We start from the raw sequence: 18,151 nt of genomic DNA, 5'->3' as shown, positions 1-18,151 counted from the left end.
TATCACAAGCCCTCGATAGCATATTTTCGTTTCGAAATTAGTCACTTCTGTTGCCGAAGCTTGGATATAAATAGCGGGTTTAACACGTTTTGGATTTTTCGCCGCGAGCTAAACAGGATGTGGGATCGTCGAGGTAACTGTGGAGCAGCACATGTCATGGGGCAAACCGTTTAATCCGTTTAATGTGCGTGATTGTGAGAAAACAATTCCAGTAAAAGCAAACAAGGAGAGGATTAAGTTTGCCGACATTATCGCAGTTCTCAGCCAAGCACAATACTAATCATATGACATGGCCAATAGCCTCTTCCATCTGTTCTCCCCTGGTGATTATTTCTGCCTTATCTGAACACCTTGTTCCCAAAACCGTTATAAGAAACTCGGTCACTCCATACCAAGCACCTGGTAAAACTTTCGTTACTAGACTTATAGTGGTCCCACTCCATGAATACATATTTTAGTTAGTTTATCTTTCTGAAATTATTCATGTCATCCGGGTCAGGATCTAACGAAAGTATTCTTGAAGAGCTGTAGTAGCTTTTTAATTTGCGCGTGACCTCGGGTCATTCCAGAGAAACAAGTCCCCGCAGGTTTAAGCAAAACCTGTCCAAACCACTTCATTTTTCTTTTGCTTTCATTTAGCAATTATTGCCCTGACTGGGTTTTCACCAGAGCTGGGTTTTGTTTCATTAGAAAACAGGTGCATGATTAATGTGTACCGGTTTGCGCCTTGGCTCTTATTAGTTCATCTAGTACAATTAAGCTCCATTTATAGCTGCGGGAATATGACTGAACGTGTTTTAATTCTAATTTGAGAGAGAGCTTGAATTAGGACCTTACTGAGTTTTCAGTCAGTGATTCAGGAGAGTTAAAAGAAAAAAAAAGAGCAGAACAAACAATTGCCTAATATACAAGGTAGTTATTTTCCCAAATATACTGTATGGTGTTCAGCCAAAAGCAATGGATATTTCTTATGAAATATATATATATATATATATATATATATATATATATATATATATATACATATTCCACTGGAAGTGTGTAATACAACAGGCAGAGGTGTTTAATCCAGCGGCACCAGGCTCTTTTGCTCAAATATGAAGTGTTGCACCAAATATATTTTCTTGAAAATATTTTTTTTTTTTCCAACGAAAGTGTCTAATACAGCAAGCAGAGGTGTCTAATACAGCAAACTAGACCATGTCAGGCACTTTGCTGAAGACAGTCAGCTTGGGGACACAGTTGGCTTAGACTGGTGCCTTGAAGAAGCCAATCACTCTTCTCCCTGTAGGCATATGTCTTCCTGCATGCTGTCACATCTGTCCTTTTTGGCCTTATTAAGCAGAGGCAAGCGTAAACGCCTGACGAGGCCATAAAAACATACCGGAACAGCAGATAATGAGCTTGCGTACACACACACACACACACACATATACACACACACTCCTGTTTATATGCCGCTGGGTTTTTGTGCTCAACAAGGGTTGCTTGCCAAAACCTACCATGAATATTGGGTTCCAAATGCAAAATCCTAGCGATCACTCAAGCTCTACTGTTGATGGAGGGGTCCATTAATAACCAGTGGACTTTAAACGCCAGGCATGATTAACCGACTGTGGTGCATTCGCTGCCAGACTCTTTTAGGCCATTCCATTAGCCCCCACCGTCCCTAGTGGCTATATGTGGCGCATGCCGTAGGCAAATTAATGACCGCTTCTTTTGCATTGTTTATGCGCCGAGGCAGATGTTTAATGTCCGGTGATTCACTGTGACTATGTGAAGCAAATGTGTAAATACTGCTTGAAGGACAGGACAGGGCAAGGCAGGAAGACAGGCGTCTGAGAGCCAGCAGAGCGACTCTTCCTTATGGCCATGATTAGGCAGATTTACACAGTAAGAGGCACCACAGTATCGGTTATTGGGGACATTAATTATGAAATGGACTTCTGGGGAGAAATAACAAGTGGACGGAGTTTTAAAAAGGCAGTGACTATAAATCTGAATAATCCAATGATCCCATTAAAATTTAATGCAGATTTAACTGTCCATTAGCATGAAATACATAGGGCGGAATGAACCCGTGGACTTTATGAAGCATCCAGCTCGGGATAGATTTTTTTATATTCCATTAATTAAAAAAAGAGCATACATTTGGGTGGTATGGATTAGAGGTCGACCGATTTCACTGGATTTTTACCGATACCGATAATTAAGATCCTGCCGATAACCGATTAATCAACCGAACATTTTTAAAATTGATACCGAATGAAAACGTTACACTGAAAGTAAAATATTGCTGAACTTTTACTATAAAAAATAAACAGTACTGACTGTAGCATGAAAATGTACTGTGCTTTTTAAAAATGGAATACATATATTCATGTATATGAACTATTAATAAATATTAAAGTAAATAAAAGATATACATTCAAACTGAAGCAAAAACACACTAAGTAGCAAATAAAAAGAGACATCCAAAATTAACAAAAAAAACACTTCAAATAACACAACAAAATTAGTCAGTGATGGTTTTTATTTCACCTCTAGAGGCCGCTCTCGTACTGTATAATGACAGCGTACACTTCTCAGCCGTTCTCGCAACCAAGAAAAACTATCGGTGTGGAAAACCGATCAATCGTTCGACCTCTAGTATGGACACTGCGGTTGTCTAAGAATATCCCTAATGCATGTAACTCACTTACCTTGCTATATATTCGGTATGTTTGTTTGCATCTTTGCTGATTGCTCTTTCAGTCAGACCGCACTCAGTTGTAGCGAACACACTGAAATTCTGACAACAGACCAAAGGCTTTGAAGCTGAAGGTTGTTTTTTTACTCTTGGCACAGGATGGGATAAATGTCATTATGGAGCATGTACATACACCAAAAAGGCCACAGCTTTTAAGCTTTTAAGCTTCCTTGGGCTCCAGCAGAGCCCATATTGTGAGAGGAAGTGAGAGCCATAGGACCCTGAAAGCCATAAAGTGGCCAGCATAAATACCCTTGACTTTGATGATAGATAGATTACACATGTAAATAGATAGAAAGATTTCCACATACTAAATATACGAATGCTGGATGCAGCCGTAACTAAGCAGAATGTAAGATCTGGAGGCAGATCAGCACTGATTATTCCCTAAACTAGTCACTGAGTCGAGGCCATGCTCTACAGAAATAAAAAATTTAAAAAAGAGGTGACTTTACAGGTCAGAGGACCCCAGGGTTCTCTGAGCAGAGGGAGGCTCTTCCAGGAGAACAGCGAGGGCTTTGAGTGCTTTTGATGAAGTGGGCGGATGCATCGTAGTGAGCCAGATTGGGAAATGGACTTCTGACCAGAGGGTTATACTTTTTCAGCTCACTAGGAGTTTTTTGTTATGCCTTAGAGCAAGTCAGCAAACTCCAATTCAGATGAACAAAAAAAAATTATAAAAATAGCGAGCAGGGATTCAGTTACATAAGACCACTTGTATTTGTGTATGTGAGGAAGTAATATCTGAGCAGTTGGTGCTCTTATGTACAGCATGTCTTTCTGTTTTTTTTCCTTCTTCCCATGAAGATTGATGCTTCGGGAAGAGCCGCCCAGCGCCCCACCCAAAAACATCGTAGCCAGCGGACGCACAAATCAGTCCATTATGGTGCAGTGGCAGCCCCCTCAGGAGCTGCAGCTCAACGGTGTGCTCAGAGGTTATGTCCTCAGGTAGGACCTTCACCACACTGCTGTCTCTCAACAAACCAGTGCCAGTTAGGTTCACTGTACTCGTCTGTTCCTGACAGCGAATATATGCACTTCAGTAAGCCACTGTATAATATAACACTGAAAACCCTGCTGTGACTCTGAATGACTGTTATTATAGCTGAATGCACTCTAAACATTTTTAGAACTTGCATCTTCTGGCAATTATTTCTACTGGTTTTATTAAAGTCTAATTTTCGGAGTGCTGTCCTAAAGTATTGGAATGGCAGGGCCAATTCTTTTGTTTTCGCTATGCACCAAAGATATTTAGGTTTGAGATCAGAAGATGAATATGAGACAATAGACAGAAATTCAGCATTCGTTTCCTGATATTTACATCTAGATGTGTTAAACAGCTTGGCACCTTTAGTGTCAGACCACCCAAATTTGCGGTGAGCAAAAGTATTGGAACAAATAGTCTTCAAGTCAATAAATGAAATAACACTTTTTAATATTTGGATGCATATCCCTTGCTTGCAATACCTGCATCATGCCGACGACCCACTGACATCACCAAACGCTTTTCCAGGCTTTTACCGCAGCTTCTTTCAGCTGTTGTTTGTTTCGGGGGGGGGTTCTCCCTTCAGTCTCCTTTTCAGGAGGTGAAATGCTGCTCAATTGGGTTAAGGTCTGGTGATTGACTTGGCCAGTCTAAAACCTTCCATTTTCTTCCTCTGATGAAGTCCTTTGCTGCATGATGAAGTTCCTCCTCATTAGATTGGACGCATTTGTCTGTAAATTGGCAGACAGAATTTTTCTGCAGACTTCTGAATTCATTCTGGTGCCATCATCATGCGTTACATCATAACTAAAGATTAGTGAGCCTGTTCCAGAAGCCCAAGCCATGACACTATCTCCACCATGTTTCACAGATGAGCTTCTGTGATTTGGATCATGAGCAGATCCTTTCTTTCTCTACACTTTTGGTGTTTCCATGTCTTTGTTAGAGGTTAATCTTCACTGCTAATGCTAGCTAGCTTGCTAATATGAGCAAGCGTGACACCATTTCTGAGATATTTTTTTTCCCCTATTCATAATTGTTCAAAATTGTGGCAGTTAATGCTAGTTAGATGGCTAATGCCAAGCTGGTTAGATTGCTAATAAATACCAAGTTATTCATAAATAAAATAAATCAAAGTTGTGACTGCTAATGCCAGATGGCTAAAATGAGCTAATCTGATTTGTCCTACTATTATATGTGTCAAATCTTCACTGGTAATGCTAGCTAGATGGCTAAAATGAGCTAACCGGAAACGATTCATTTATAATAACTGATATTTATAAATGCTCCTGTTACCTCTGGCCAGCTAGCTAACATGAGCTAGCTTGACACAATTTCAGACAGAAATTTGAAGTAATATTTATCAATGTTTATCTTCCCTGCTAGCTAACAAGCGCTAACCTTGACAGGATTTCTGAAAAGATTTTCATTCATATTCATATAACCGCGTATCAGCTTTAATGCCAATGCTAACCAGATGGCTAATAAGCTAACTGGGTAGGAGTACAGAGAAGTTTATTTGAACCATTTGAAGTGGACAGACCTTGCTTCCTGTGTTTCTCTAACAGTTTTCTCTTCCATTATTCTAGTTTAGTTTCTTTTTTTATTATTATTTTACAGTGCAAACAACATTAATGTCAAGCTGTTCAAGCTGCCAGATCCATTCACATGCATAGAAAGAATGATCTTCTATTATCACTATTATCTAAGAATAGTGTTTTTTTTTTGTGAGGACTGAGCTCAGGCTGCACTTTTTGACGTGTATCCCTCCTGGTGGAAAAAAAAAAAAAAGCAATTTAGGAAGCTCATCTCACTTGAGTCGTGTAGCATGAACTCAAAGGCAACAGGTTTTTTTTAAAAAAATGCTCCGTACAGTAAGTGGAACAGCAGTTTTTGGATTTAATACACATTTAGCTTAAGTTTCCTGGAGGCAGGGTGTATTTTTCTCACTTTCCAAAGGGAGACTGATTTAAAGGCTAAATTGTGTTTGCCAAGGCCTGCAGTGTGTCTGGGGGACCGCGTCTCATACCCACAGCTGCTCTCACTGTGGGGGCTGAGATGCTCGGCACAGCAATGAAAGCCTGTATAGCATGCGGAGATCCAAACAGTCATCCCCTACAGGCCTCCTGTAGCTGAGGAAAGAGACAGAGCATCTGACAGGGAACCCATCTGCTCAGGCTGTTAACACACTCACCTCACCAACACCATTCCAACGTAGAATAATAGCATGATAAACAGAAATTTGTCATCAACAGACCTAATGACCTATAGAAGTAAATCCCTTATCGTACCTGCACTCCCGATGTTTGACCAACTGGTCTTTAGCTCCACTAGCCTGCGATGTAAGTATGATTGCTTGTAAATAACGGTGTCTAGCACAATATGGTGATGAATAGGATTCCTCAAGTGAGAAGGAAAAAAACAAAAAAGAATGTTGCATCCTCTTGCAATGGCTTCTAACGAAGCGAAGAAATCATTATGGCTAACTGCTCATTCCTGGTTTCATCGATTCTCCCGTCCATTGCAGGTACCGGCTGGCGGGGCTCCCTGGCGAGTACCAACAGCAAAATATCACCAGTCCTGATATCAACTACTGCCTCATCACCGAGCTCATCATCTGGACGCAGTATGAGATCCAGGTGGCGGCGTACACAGGAGCGGGCCTCGGTGTCTTCAGCCAGCCTGTCGTTGAGTACACGCTCCAGGGAGGTGAGACCTCAATCACTCTCTTTCTTTCTTTCGCTAACTTTTCTCCTTTAAGGTGAACTTGCAGATGGTGAGATGGAAAGTGGGCCAGCAAGACAAGAGCTGGCTAGAGACCATGTTTTAGAGCAGGCTGGCCCTATGCAGAACCTGGTATTCATTTCATAAACTGCAAACTCCGGCTGATGTTAATCCTGTTCGAAACTATTCCATCAATTATTCCTTGGGCTGTTTTTTTTTTTTTTTTTTTAAATCCGTTTGCTATACATTTCAATTCAACAAGGAGACTATCTATTGCGGACACATCCGATTGGTCATTTAGATGATTAGGAGCAAATGTACCAAAACCACACCGAGATACTTCATTTGCTGAATTTATCATGCTTGAAAAGGCTTCCTTTGTGCAGCTAAATGTTAGGCAGACTGACTTAATTTCTTGGTGGCTTGCTTCAGTATCAAGATGAAAGTAAAAAAAAAAAAAGTACCACAGACTTTTAATGATTTGGTTAAACCAATGTCTATTTGAATCAGTTTCTCAGTTATCACATGCTAATTGTGTAAAAACTTGATCGTGGAAGGCAAAGTCATGCCTTTTGAATATGTAAACATCTTTTTAAGAGCATGCTTTTAATTGGTTTGAGTGAGAGTCTTTTTAATCTCATCATAAGTTATTACAAGCTCGACTGGCAGTATGAAATGATATTCTCCGAAAGATAGTACTCCTCTCGGACCCGTTATGAATTTAGTACTACTGAATATTATTATTACTTATTAGATGCAGTAAATGAAGAAATTTTCACACATACAGTCTGAAATTCTGGTGGCGTACAAGCAACTGACATAGAGTGTAATGTATGCATGTTCTCAGATTTAAGAATTAGGCTTTATAGTGTAGCACGTCAAAAAATAAGTGCAGCCTGGCTTTTTATTAATTATTTTAAATAAGAATGTCTTTTGTTTAAATGAGACATTGCTTATAGCTGTTGCACAGCTGTCTACCTGTCTAGCTCTGGCCTTTTCGAGTGGACATCAGATACAAATATGCATAGCATGTTAAAGTTTTTAAAAAGTCATAAGTGCATTTCAGATGGTCATACCTTTTTGCCTTCTTTACGTCTCAAAAAAGGTTCCTTTTTTTCTCGAGTTCCACTTGACTATGAGGGGCTTTGCCAAGGCTGGTAGGTCTACAAAACATGTATATTAACTTACATGTATCATAAACCAACAGACCCAAATTCTAGATTTGGCATTGAGCGCATCCAGTGACGTCAGCAAGAAGTAGTCATTAAACAAAGGTTACTGCATCCAGGTCATTAGCGTTCATTTTTCATAGGGTGGTTTTTTTTTTTTTTTTTGGACTTAGAGACATTTTGAAGTGCTTTTTGCAACCGTATTTTCTCCAAACCAATTATTAGTGTGCATCAGGAACATGAAAAGAGAACAAATCATTCTGATCCATTATCATTTCACAGCTGAAATGTTTCAGCAGGCAAAAGATGATGGTTTGAGTGAGGGATAAATAATGCAGGCTACAGTGAAATCACTATTAAGGTATTATGTGCTCTTTCATCAGTGTTTCATATGAGTTTGGTTCACGCGTGGGTCCAACGGCAAGCAGAAATTATTGACAATTTGGGACATTGTACTTGCCTTTATTTGACCTCTAAAACGTGAATTAATGTGTAATCACTCTGAAATCGGAAAATTCTCAGCATTTATAGCCGTTTGTCCATGGAGATCATTGCAATGTGCATGACCCGTTCGTCCTGCGGTGTAAAATAATTATGATCTCAGACACTTAATGCTAGTATCCAAATAGCCACATAGAAAAGGACTGACGTGAGGCAAGAGGGAGACTGATATTGTCAGGATTTCAAGGCGGAGACGGATCCAAATGCAGATTTACTTTTAATTAATAGCAAAACAAAACAAGAACTACAAATAGGCAGCAAAACACTAAGGCAAAGACTAAACATAAACCAAAGACCTAAAACACAGCAACAGAGACATCGGCAAAGAAAGCCAACATAAGACCACCAGTGTAGTGCAAACTGTGGCTATAAATGAATGAAGCTCAGGTGCAGGTGATCATGTGACATGGTGGTGAGGTACAGTGGCTGCTGGGAACTGTAGTCCAGAGTTCCTTCTCTGATGTTACATGACAGATATTGAAATCCTAGAAGTCAGGATTATTGTTCTTAACATTTATTCATGCTTGAATTTAGTCATATAATCAACTATTTAAACTTACTAGCTATCTAAATTGATGCATACAGCTGGATTTGTGTCATAATAGAAAGGGAATATATGTTAGACAACTGGGAAAAATCAGGATGGAGAACTTAAAGCTACAACACTTATACATCAATATATTGGCTCGAAATTGGCAGTAATCCAATAATACATCCCATTAATAACGTACTGGCAATATGTTTATATTTACGTTGCAGTCGTCTGCAGTTTATTAAAAGGAATGTCAATGAAGTTTGATGCTTTGTGATTGTATGCAGCCACACACATTCATTAATGATTCATGAGATTTTCCCAGGAAAACCTCATGTTAGCTGCCTACAGAAGGACTAACTACACTGAAACTCGACGAACACGAGAGAAATAAAGAACTTCTCCCTTTGTTTGTCTTGACTAGTTCCCACAGCACCCCCTCAGGACGTAGAAGCTGTTGCGGTCAACTCAACCACCATCAAATTTACCTGGAATCCGCCTCCTCAGCAGTTCATAAACGGCATTAATCAAGGTTACAAGGTAATCCATTTGTTTTTTACTTAACGCAACGTTGTGCTGAGGAACTAACCAGACCACATTCTTCTGAACAGGCTGGTTTTATTTCCGATGTAGAAGGTTATCTCTTTAAGCTACATATTACTGTATGTAAGGCCTGACACTCATCTGCTAGTTCCAGACTACATTATCACAGAAATGACCAAATTAAGGACGGTTTGCGTTTAACTATGGGTTCCTTTGGCAGACCGATTGTGCACGTCAAAAAAAAAATAGTGTATGTGAAGTGCGGTACTAACATAAACAGTGGGATTAGTGTGTGAATCAGTGTTACAGTTCTTCTCGTTGCCAGTTTCTCTCCTCAGTCAGATAAGAATACACTCATAAATGTACACGTGCACTCATTCACCCACTTTATCCTGGTCAGGGTCATGATGGATATGGAGGCTATCTCAGGAACACTGGGTACCCATCCATTTTATCAGCACCATGCACAGACGTTCACACAATTATTCACACCTAGGGGTAATTAAGCATAGCCAATCTACCCACCAGCATGTTTTTGGGAAGTAGGAGGAAACTTGAGAATCAGGAGGAAACTCACATGGACTCACATGTGGAGAACGTGTGAAAATCCACACAGATAGTAACATGAGCTCAAAATCAAACCCTACGAATTGTGATGATGATGATTTTTTGCAACCTGCGTTTGTGCCTATAACAGGTACCCATTATTATAGCCTCTTCAACTCTTCAACACCTGCTTGTAGAAAATCAAAGGAAGAGACCCAAGAAGGTATTCTGGTGCTGGTGAGGTACAGTATATATTGGCTCTGACCTGTCCCCTAGTGACCTTTTTAGTCCTTCAGATGTATAAAGTATGTAGGCACCAATGGCTGTGTATATGGGTGGAAGTCGGAACAGGGGTTCAAACTTGCCGCCAAAATGTCTCTAATAACAGGCTGGCTGATTATTTACATATTATTTTCGGTTCAGCTGACTTTGATCTGAGATCTCTCACATATTTTGCCTTATGTTAAATTAGATGATAATTAAAAGGGTGTGGTTGATGAGCTGAATGATGCACAAGACAGTCGAACCTCATTCTTTGTGGTTTTTCTGGTATGTTGATTATTTTTCATGTCTACGCTAGCTTGTTGTACTGATATTACAACTAGCAAACCGATGCGCGTGAACAAAGTGATGACATAAACCAAGGCTAGCTAAATTTCACAACAATTTACTATTGTATGGCCTTAGCTAACACTCAAAGTAGCTTGGTCAGGTTAGCCAGTCAGTCCTTTTTAAACATACTCCACCAACAGAACGAGAGGAGCATAAGAGTGTGTAATTAACTTATTAAGATGGATGTTTATAAAACACTGATTCATTGTGCTACTTCATGAATTACACCTGCAGACTGCACACTTTAGAAGTAGATGCTTCGATTGGTGTCATATCACCAGCAATGATCCCATTTGCCATATCACCAACAGTGATAGTGGGTAAAAACCAATCTAAGTGCAGAATGACAGAGCGGTCACTGCACTAGCAGGCTAAACTATACGTGTTGCTACATACTTATGGAGCAGTTTGATGTAAATATCCCACAAACTGATGTATCTGGTTTCAAACTCCAGTCCTTTGCTTCCCAGCTAGTATCCCATGTGTGAGTGAGTCTGAGCTCCTGCTCATGAAGCTTGGGTTGTTTGGAGTCCTGTCCTGAATGACACCTCTCTCTATCTCAATCTCTTTCAGCTAATGGTTTGGCCCGAACGCTCTCCTGAAGCCACCACAGTGGTGACTATCACCCCTGATTACCACGGTACCCGTCATCAGGGCTACATCACTGGCCTGAAGAAGTTTACCTGGTACCTCACCTCAGTGCTGTGCTTCACCACGCCAGGAAACGGCCCTCGCAGCGCTACGAAACTGGTCCAGACGCACGAGGACAGTGAGTACTGACCGTGCCTCCCACTCATCCTACTTCAGCTCAAAGCCAAGACAGAGCTCTTAAGACTTCTTGTGCTCATTAATTTCCTAAAGACCAAAACGCCCATGTTTGTGTTTAATTAATATGCCATGCCATTGTGATGTGTGTGACTTTACACTGGGTCTGCTGCTGCTGTTTTGTGGCTGCAAAGGGCAAGGTGTGGAATACTAATTGTCAAAAGCTTAAAAAGTGACATTAATTAAATGCATTGTTCCAGAAATATAATGTCAACATGCTTCGACATTTCCGAGTGTGCATAAATGCATCTGTAATTTTACAAGTGAGGGTAATTTGATTAGCTCATCAGTAGTTGTTGCTATAGAGAGCCGGTGGTGCAGTGCAATGTGTCAGAATGCAGCATTAGGTAGGGTAAACTCTGTGACATTTTTCCATTGTGTGTGTGTGTGTGTGTGTGTGTGTGTGTGTCTGCATGTATGCCTCAGTTCCAGGCCCCGTAGGGCGTCTGAGCTTTACTGAAATCCTCGACACATCTCTGCGAGTTAGCTGGGAGGAGCCTGTGGAGAAAAATGGAATCATCACAGGTAGGTTTTTGTCCTACATGTTGTGTTCCCACGTCAACCAGCAGCTCCTTGCTTGCAGTACAACACCCCTGGGAAGCGGATGTTGTGAAAAAGCCCAGGCTTATCATAGTCACCAGGATGAGTCTGGCATCATCCCTTCTGGCTAAAATCTCTTTGTTGTATTTTCACGTGTTACTAAAGCTGCTTTTGAAAAGCCAAAACGTTGCAATGCACAAGTGATATTTCTCTGCGCCTGAATGTAATCAGTTCCCTCCCTCACTCTAGCCAAACATTTCATTACACAGCACAAGGGAGTATTTATTTATTTATTTATTTAAAAATATGCCAGTGTTCATAAAGCCATATTAATGCATATACAGGACTTCTGTTTAACACTTCATTGGTTTTTCACACAGAAGCAATTATTGCATTTACATTTATGGTATTATTGTTTTCAGCGCAGTTGCCAGAAACAATTCAGTCCCAAAAGCTCAGCTCTGAAAAGAACACTGTGCATATGTGTGTGTGTGTGTGTGTGTGTGTGTGTGTGTGTGTGTGCGCGTTTTGTCTCACAATTACTAGTTATCACCAGGAATGAACAAATTTGAAATGCATAAAAAAAAATAATTCAGAGTTCTTATTCTGCGACGTAGTGGATCCAGCGAGCTGAAAGGCTTCCTCCCACATACACTCAATAGAGAGAAAAAGAGATGAAGACGAATGTGTGAGCAACACGGTGATGCTGGACATAGATTAAACAACCCTCGTGAGCGAAAGGCATTGAATGTAGATTAAGGGCACGGAGACAGATGAGATTAGAAGCGCATTAGAAGGAACGGCTCTTGTCTATATCGGTATACACAGCATCGGTACCCTTTAAATGTTGTATGCTTGTTTTCATGCCGAGTGTCTCGGTGCAAAGCTTGATTTATGAGTGCCTCAATGGAACAGGACATTCAGTGATTGGAAACAGTGCTGACTACGGTGGAAAATACTCCCAATAAACAGCAAATTACACAGGACCTCTGCCGGCTATTAGTCTCCGTTAGATCCAGGTTAGGTAACGGGGTCCAAGGTCTGAACCCGTCACTCCACCGAGTCCCGCATCCCACCCAGCAGAGAGTCTGAGATTGCTTCGTTCTAACTGGAGCCTCTGAAAAAAATTCCTTCTCTGCTCCGGACCCATGAAAGCATTTATCACACTTTGGAGTTCATGAAATGAGGATTCCGGAATAAGGTGGTCTTATTCCCGGCGGCTGTTAGCCGGTTAGTGGTTATGACTCATGTTTTATAGTATCAAAATGGTGTTTTTTTTGTTTGCTTTTGTTTTTTCCAGGTTACATGTTGTCCTGGGAGGCTCAGGGGCTGAAGGAGTCCCGTGTAGAGCGCACCATGCCCAACAGCACACTGGAGTACAAAGTGACCGGCCTCACCTCTCTCACCACCTACACCTTAGAGGTGGCAGCCATGACCAGTGCAGGCATGGGCATGCTCTCGTCTTCCACCATTTCCTCCGGCGTGCCCCCAGGTGAGATGCTTTCCAGACGGAAACCTCCCACGGCACCTTTGTTTCAACTCGAATTCATTTACACGCCTTCGCAATTCCCAATGGAATAATAACGAGAACATTTTCTGAAAATTGGGTGTTTGTATAAACATATATTTGCCTAATTATGTTTGCTACACGAGACTGTTGTATCAAATCAGCCTCATTTAGCTGTTTTTCTCCCCATTATACAGCACCTCACTTTGGATCTAAAGTGACTCCTTGATTACAAAGAATTATTCACTGTGATGTATTTGCAATCAGTGAATTTCTTCATGCACCCCTGTTACTACTCACTAAGCTGCCATTTCCTCATGCGAATGTACCACAGAGCTAGTCGTCCTCAGCTTGTGGTTATGAAGATGAGTGATTATCTTTTATGCTGGCCTTTTCCACTTAGAAGCTGGCAAGTCGTTGTACATGTTCATCTATAAATCAAACCCTGCTGCAAAGGAGAAATATTCACTTAAACCAGCTCAGAAGCTGATTCTCTCTCTGAGAAAAGAGACAAATGTTGAAGTGGCTGAATGCCAAGCTGGAGCCGTAATGCCTGCTGATAAATGGCATATTGTGAAACATTAAAGGAACAGACAGCTATGAAGCTCAGTGGGGATTTCAGACAGATGCACGGCTATCGTCTGTTATTTGATTTAATTCCAATGCAATTCCATCAAAGTTTCTTCAAATTAAAAGCGAGCCTTTTTATCACAGCGCTTGAAGGGAAAAGAGTTTTGAAGGTCTTTGTGGAAACACCTCCTTGATTTGATTCGGAGATGTTCACGGAAGATTAAATAATGCAATAATTATTCAATAATGCAATAAACTAGGTAGTTCCGACGTGATCGACTCGTCCTGTCAAGTGATTCCTCTGGTTTCTTTAAAGGAAAAGGTTTATAGTGGCTCTTTGTAATTCTAGAACTTCCTGGACCCCCTTCAAACCTCCAGATCTCTAAAATCAGCCCACGATCTGCCACTTTGAAATTCCGGGCAGGGGATGATGGGAAAACGTCCATCTCTAAATGGATTGTGGAGGGACAGGTAAGTGGTAGAGGACATTCTTCATTGTCCAATCTATTATATACAGTGCCCTTCAGTAATATTGGCACCCTTGGTAAATATGAGCAAAGAAGGCTGTGAGATGTTGTCTTTATTGTTTAACCTTTTGATCTTTTGTTCAAACATTTCATAAATATACTGGGCTGCACTTTTATAGCACCTTTTAACCTTAGCGGCTCTACAAAGCACTTTACATTGTTCCTCATTCACCCATTCACACACACACTCACACACCAATGGCAGCAGAGCTACCATACAAGGTGCTTGCCTGCCATCAGGAGCAACTTGGGGTTCAGTGTCTTGCCCTAGGACACTTCGGCATGTGGATATGTGTGGGCCGGGAATCAAATCGGGAATCGGGAACCGGGAATCGAATAGCCAGCCCTACGATTAGTGGACAATTAGGGGACTACCACCTGAGCCACAGCTGCACCTAAGATAGCAAAAAAAAAAAAATTTAAATATAGGTGTGCAACAATTATTGGCATCCCTATGAATTCATATGAGAAAAATATATTATATAAATATATTTTATATATATATAAGCATACTCCCATTGATATTTAATTTTTTTTAGTACACCTTGGTGATTAGGAACAGGGAATTGTTCAACTATGACTTCCTCTTTCACAGGGGTATAAATATGAGGTAACACATAGGCCAAATTCTCTTAGTCATTCATAACAATGGGTAAGACCAAGGAATATAGCTGTGATGTGCAGCAAAAGGTTGTTAAGCTTCACAAAATGGGAAGTGTCTATAAGAAAATAGCACAAGCATTGAAAATGTCCATTTCCACCATCAGGGCAATAATTAAGAAGTTCCAGTCAACTGGAAATGTTATGAATCAACCTGGAATTGGACGTGTGTCTATATTGACTCAACACAATGTGAAGAGGATGGTTCGAGTGGACAAAAATCTCCAAAGATCACAGCTGGAGAATTGCAGAAGTTAGTTGCGTCTTGGGGTCAGAAAATCTCCAAAACTACAATCCGAAGTCACCTATATCACCACAAGTTGTTTGGAAGGGTTTCAAGAAAAAAGCCTCTACTCTCATCCAAAAACAAACTTGAGCATCTTCAGTTTGCGTCTTCCAAAATGGAGCTTTCTGGCAATAAAAACCAGAGGTGGTTTTGGCGCACACATAGAGGGAGCCATACGGAAAAGTACCTCATGCCCACAGTTAAATATGGTTGTGGCTTTTTAATGTTTTGGGGCTGTTTTTCTGCCAGAGGACCTGGACATTTTGTTAGGATACATGGCATCATGGACTCTATCAAATATCAACAGATATTAAATGAAACCTGACTGCCTCTGCCAGAAAGCTTAAAATGGGCTGTGGTTGGATCCAAAACATACATCAAAATCAACACAAAAATGGTTTACTGACCACAAAATCAAGGTCCTGCCATGACCATCCCAGTCCCCTGACTTGAACCCCATAGAAAACCTGTGGGGTGAACTGAAGAGGAGAGTCCACCAGCATGGACCTCGAAATTTGAAGGATCTGGAGAGATTCTGTATTGGAGGAATGGTCTCAGATCCCTTGTCATGTATTCTCCAACCTCATCAGGCATTATAGTAGAAGACTCAGAGCTGTTATCTTGGCAAAGGGGTGTAGCACAAAGTATTGACTAAAAGGCCAATAATTATTGCACACCTATATTTAACAAAGATAGTTTTTTAAAAAAAAATTTTAAAGTTTTTTTAAACCTGTGTTTTGTTTGTAATTGTTTGATATCCATGAGAGCAGAGAATTTTTGTGAATTTTTTTAAACAAAAGATCAAAAGGTTAAACAATAAAGACAATTTTTCACAGCCTTCTTTGCTCATATTTACCAAGCGTGCTAATATTAGTGGAGGGCACTGTGATACTACAGACTTGCATCAAGCAAGTCTAAAAGTTCATACTGTATAGTCATCTGTAACTGTTATAGTAACAAATATAACAATGTTTTAACAATTCTCTGCCTATTGCTAAAATGCAGAGGACCATGTTCAAAGTTGGCGATTTGAGTTCAGATGATAATTCAGTATTTACGTGGGGAAAGTTTGGCTTCCACAGGTATTTAAGTTGTTTTCCTGAGCGGTCCGTTTAGATTATTAAAATTACCTGCATGTAGTTTATGCCTCCGAGGTTGCCTGGTTTTCTTGGTCGGTGGTGTCTGAGACTGGGTTTTCAATAGTGTCTAGACTGCCGTTTTTAAACACAAGCTCCTGCCTTTAAGCCTGGCATAACAGGGATAAAATTCCCTGTTGAAATCAGGGATAAAAAATGTAGACTGAAGAAAGAAATTCTCAGCTTTTTTTTTCTTCCTTTGCTGTCAAATGTAATACAATGCAACCTAAAAGCAAGATATGAAATGAAAAATTAAAACCTAAAAGCAAGATGACGATATAATATGAAAGATGAGACAAGCAGGCAAGCAGAAGTCTCATCTAGTATATCATCAACATATTGCAATATGAATAGTCCTAGTTGTAATGATCACATTATTCAGTGCAAATCTGGTTTAGTTGAACAAGAGAGTCAAGAGTGCACACAAATCCACCAATAACTGGACTCCGCCCACCTTCTACTCAAGCCAATTGGATAACTGCCATATTGCACTGACCAATCATAACACGTTCTCGCTCCAACCAATCACGTTTTGTTTTACAATCAGGATGGGAACAGAGTCATATTGCACCAAACTCGCATATTATGAAGGCTCTCCAACGTGGTCGATCAGGAGGAATGACGACAGGAGAGTGGATCTAACCATCTAACAGCGTCACTGTAACAGCATCTAAAAGAAAATAAGCACCATTCTGGGTCATAAAATCTTTATTTTAAGGAAAAATGTGTTTTCAGCAGTGTTTCCTGCATCATTACTGAATCCATGGCAAAACCCTAGTTGTGATTTTACAGTAAATCGAGTGTGGTGTGATTAAAAGACTGTGTATTGGGAAAAGATTGCACTGGAAAAATAATGTCCTCACAGGCAGCCTGCCAAAACACAGCGGGACCAGCATCATCCAATTCACGGGTTAATGATTACATTCTCTATACGAACCGTGCTTAAAGACTCAGGAACCTTAGGAGTTACCAGTTTGAATCAGTCTAACGAATCCTTACTGAATCAGTGAATCAATCATGACTAATCCATCAGACCACTCATCTATAATAATAGCGCATTTATGACCCATAACGTTGCTGGTTTTCTTTTAGATGTTGTTACGATGATGCTGTTAGATGATATATGCAAGTATGGCGCAATATGACTCTGTTCCCTTCCTGATTGTAAAACAAAACGTGATTGGTTGGAGCGAGAACGTGCTATAATCGGTCGATGCAATGTGGTTATCTGATTGGCTGGAGTAGAAGGTGGGCGGAATCCAACTATTTGTGGATTTATGTGCACTCTTGACGCTAGAAATGTTTCAAAATCCACAAATGCACAAGACGCGACCCACAAATGAATGCACGGCAGAGTCGTGTTTGTGACATAAAAGCATATTTGTAAAATATATATAGACATATATATATATATATATATATATATATATATATATATATACATATATATATATATATATATATATTTTGCAAATCAGATTTTATTTATTTCTCAATTTCATTTATTTTTGTGAAACTACTAACATATATTTGTGGATCTCTTTCAATGCATTTGTGAATTGGTTTAATTTTTGTAAATCTCACTGCGTTTATTCGTAGATCGTAATCTATTTATTTGGAATTATGAAACAATTATAACCCCATAGATAAGCTGACCAAGCATTCAGCTGCAAAAAAAAAAAATGTTAATCTCAGTCATGTCTCATTCATTTGCTGTAAAAACCCTTTGTGTGACTTTA

The 18,151-nt window shown here is 40.1% G+C and overlaps 1 protein-coding gene across 2 annotated transcripts in view; it reads left to right on the top strand.

Moving 5' to 3' along the window:
* The window catches only part of sdk1a (sidekick cell adhesion molecule 1a), a 275,242-nt gene that overhangs the window by 207,505 nt on the left and 49,586 nt on the right, over window positions 1-18,151 (top strand). For both annotated transcript variants that reach the window (XM_053612689.1, XM_053612688.1), the window contains exons 16-22: window positions 3,557-3,697; window positions 6,262-6,443; window positions 9,085-9,200; window positions 10,935-11,130; window positions 11,613-11,711; window positions 13,027-13,218; window positions 14,153-14,274. In XM_053612689.1, the coding sequence (XP_053468664.1) occupies window positions 3,557-3,697; window positions 6,262-6,443; window positions 9,085-9,200; window positions 10,935-11,130; window positions 11,613-11,711; window positions 13,027-13,218; window positions 14,153-14,274 (1,048 nt within the window). The remainder of the gene's footprint in view (window positions 1-3,556; window positions 3,698-6,261; window positions 6,444-9,084; window positions 9,201-10,934; window positions 11,131-11,612; window positions 11,712-13,026; window positions 13,219-14,152; window positions 14,275-18,151) is intronic.

This window comes from Ictalurus furcatus, chromosome 24 (genome assembly GCF_023375685.1).
Source record: "Ictalurus furcatus strain D&B chromosome 24, Billie_1.0, whole genome shotgun sequence".
Lineage (NCBI taxonomy): Eukaryota > Metazoa > Chordata > Actinopteri > Siluriformes > Ictaluridae > Ictalurus > Ictalurus furcatus.
Note: the sequence above shows the minus strand (reverse complement) of the source record. Positions and strands in the feature narration are given on the sequence as shown.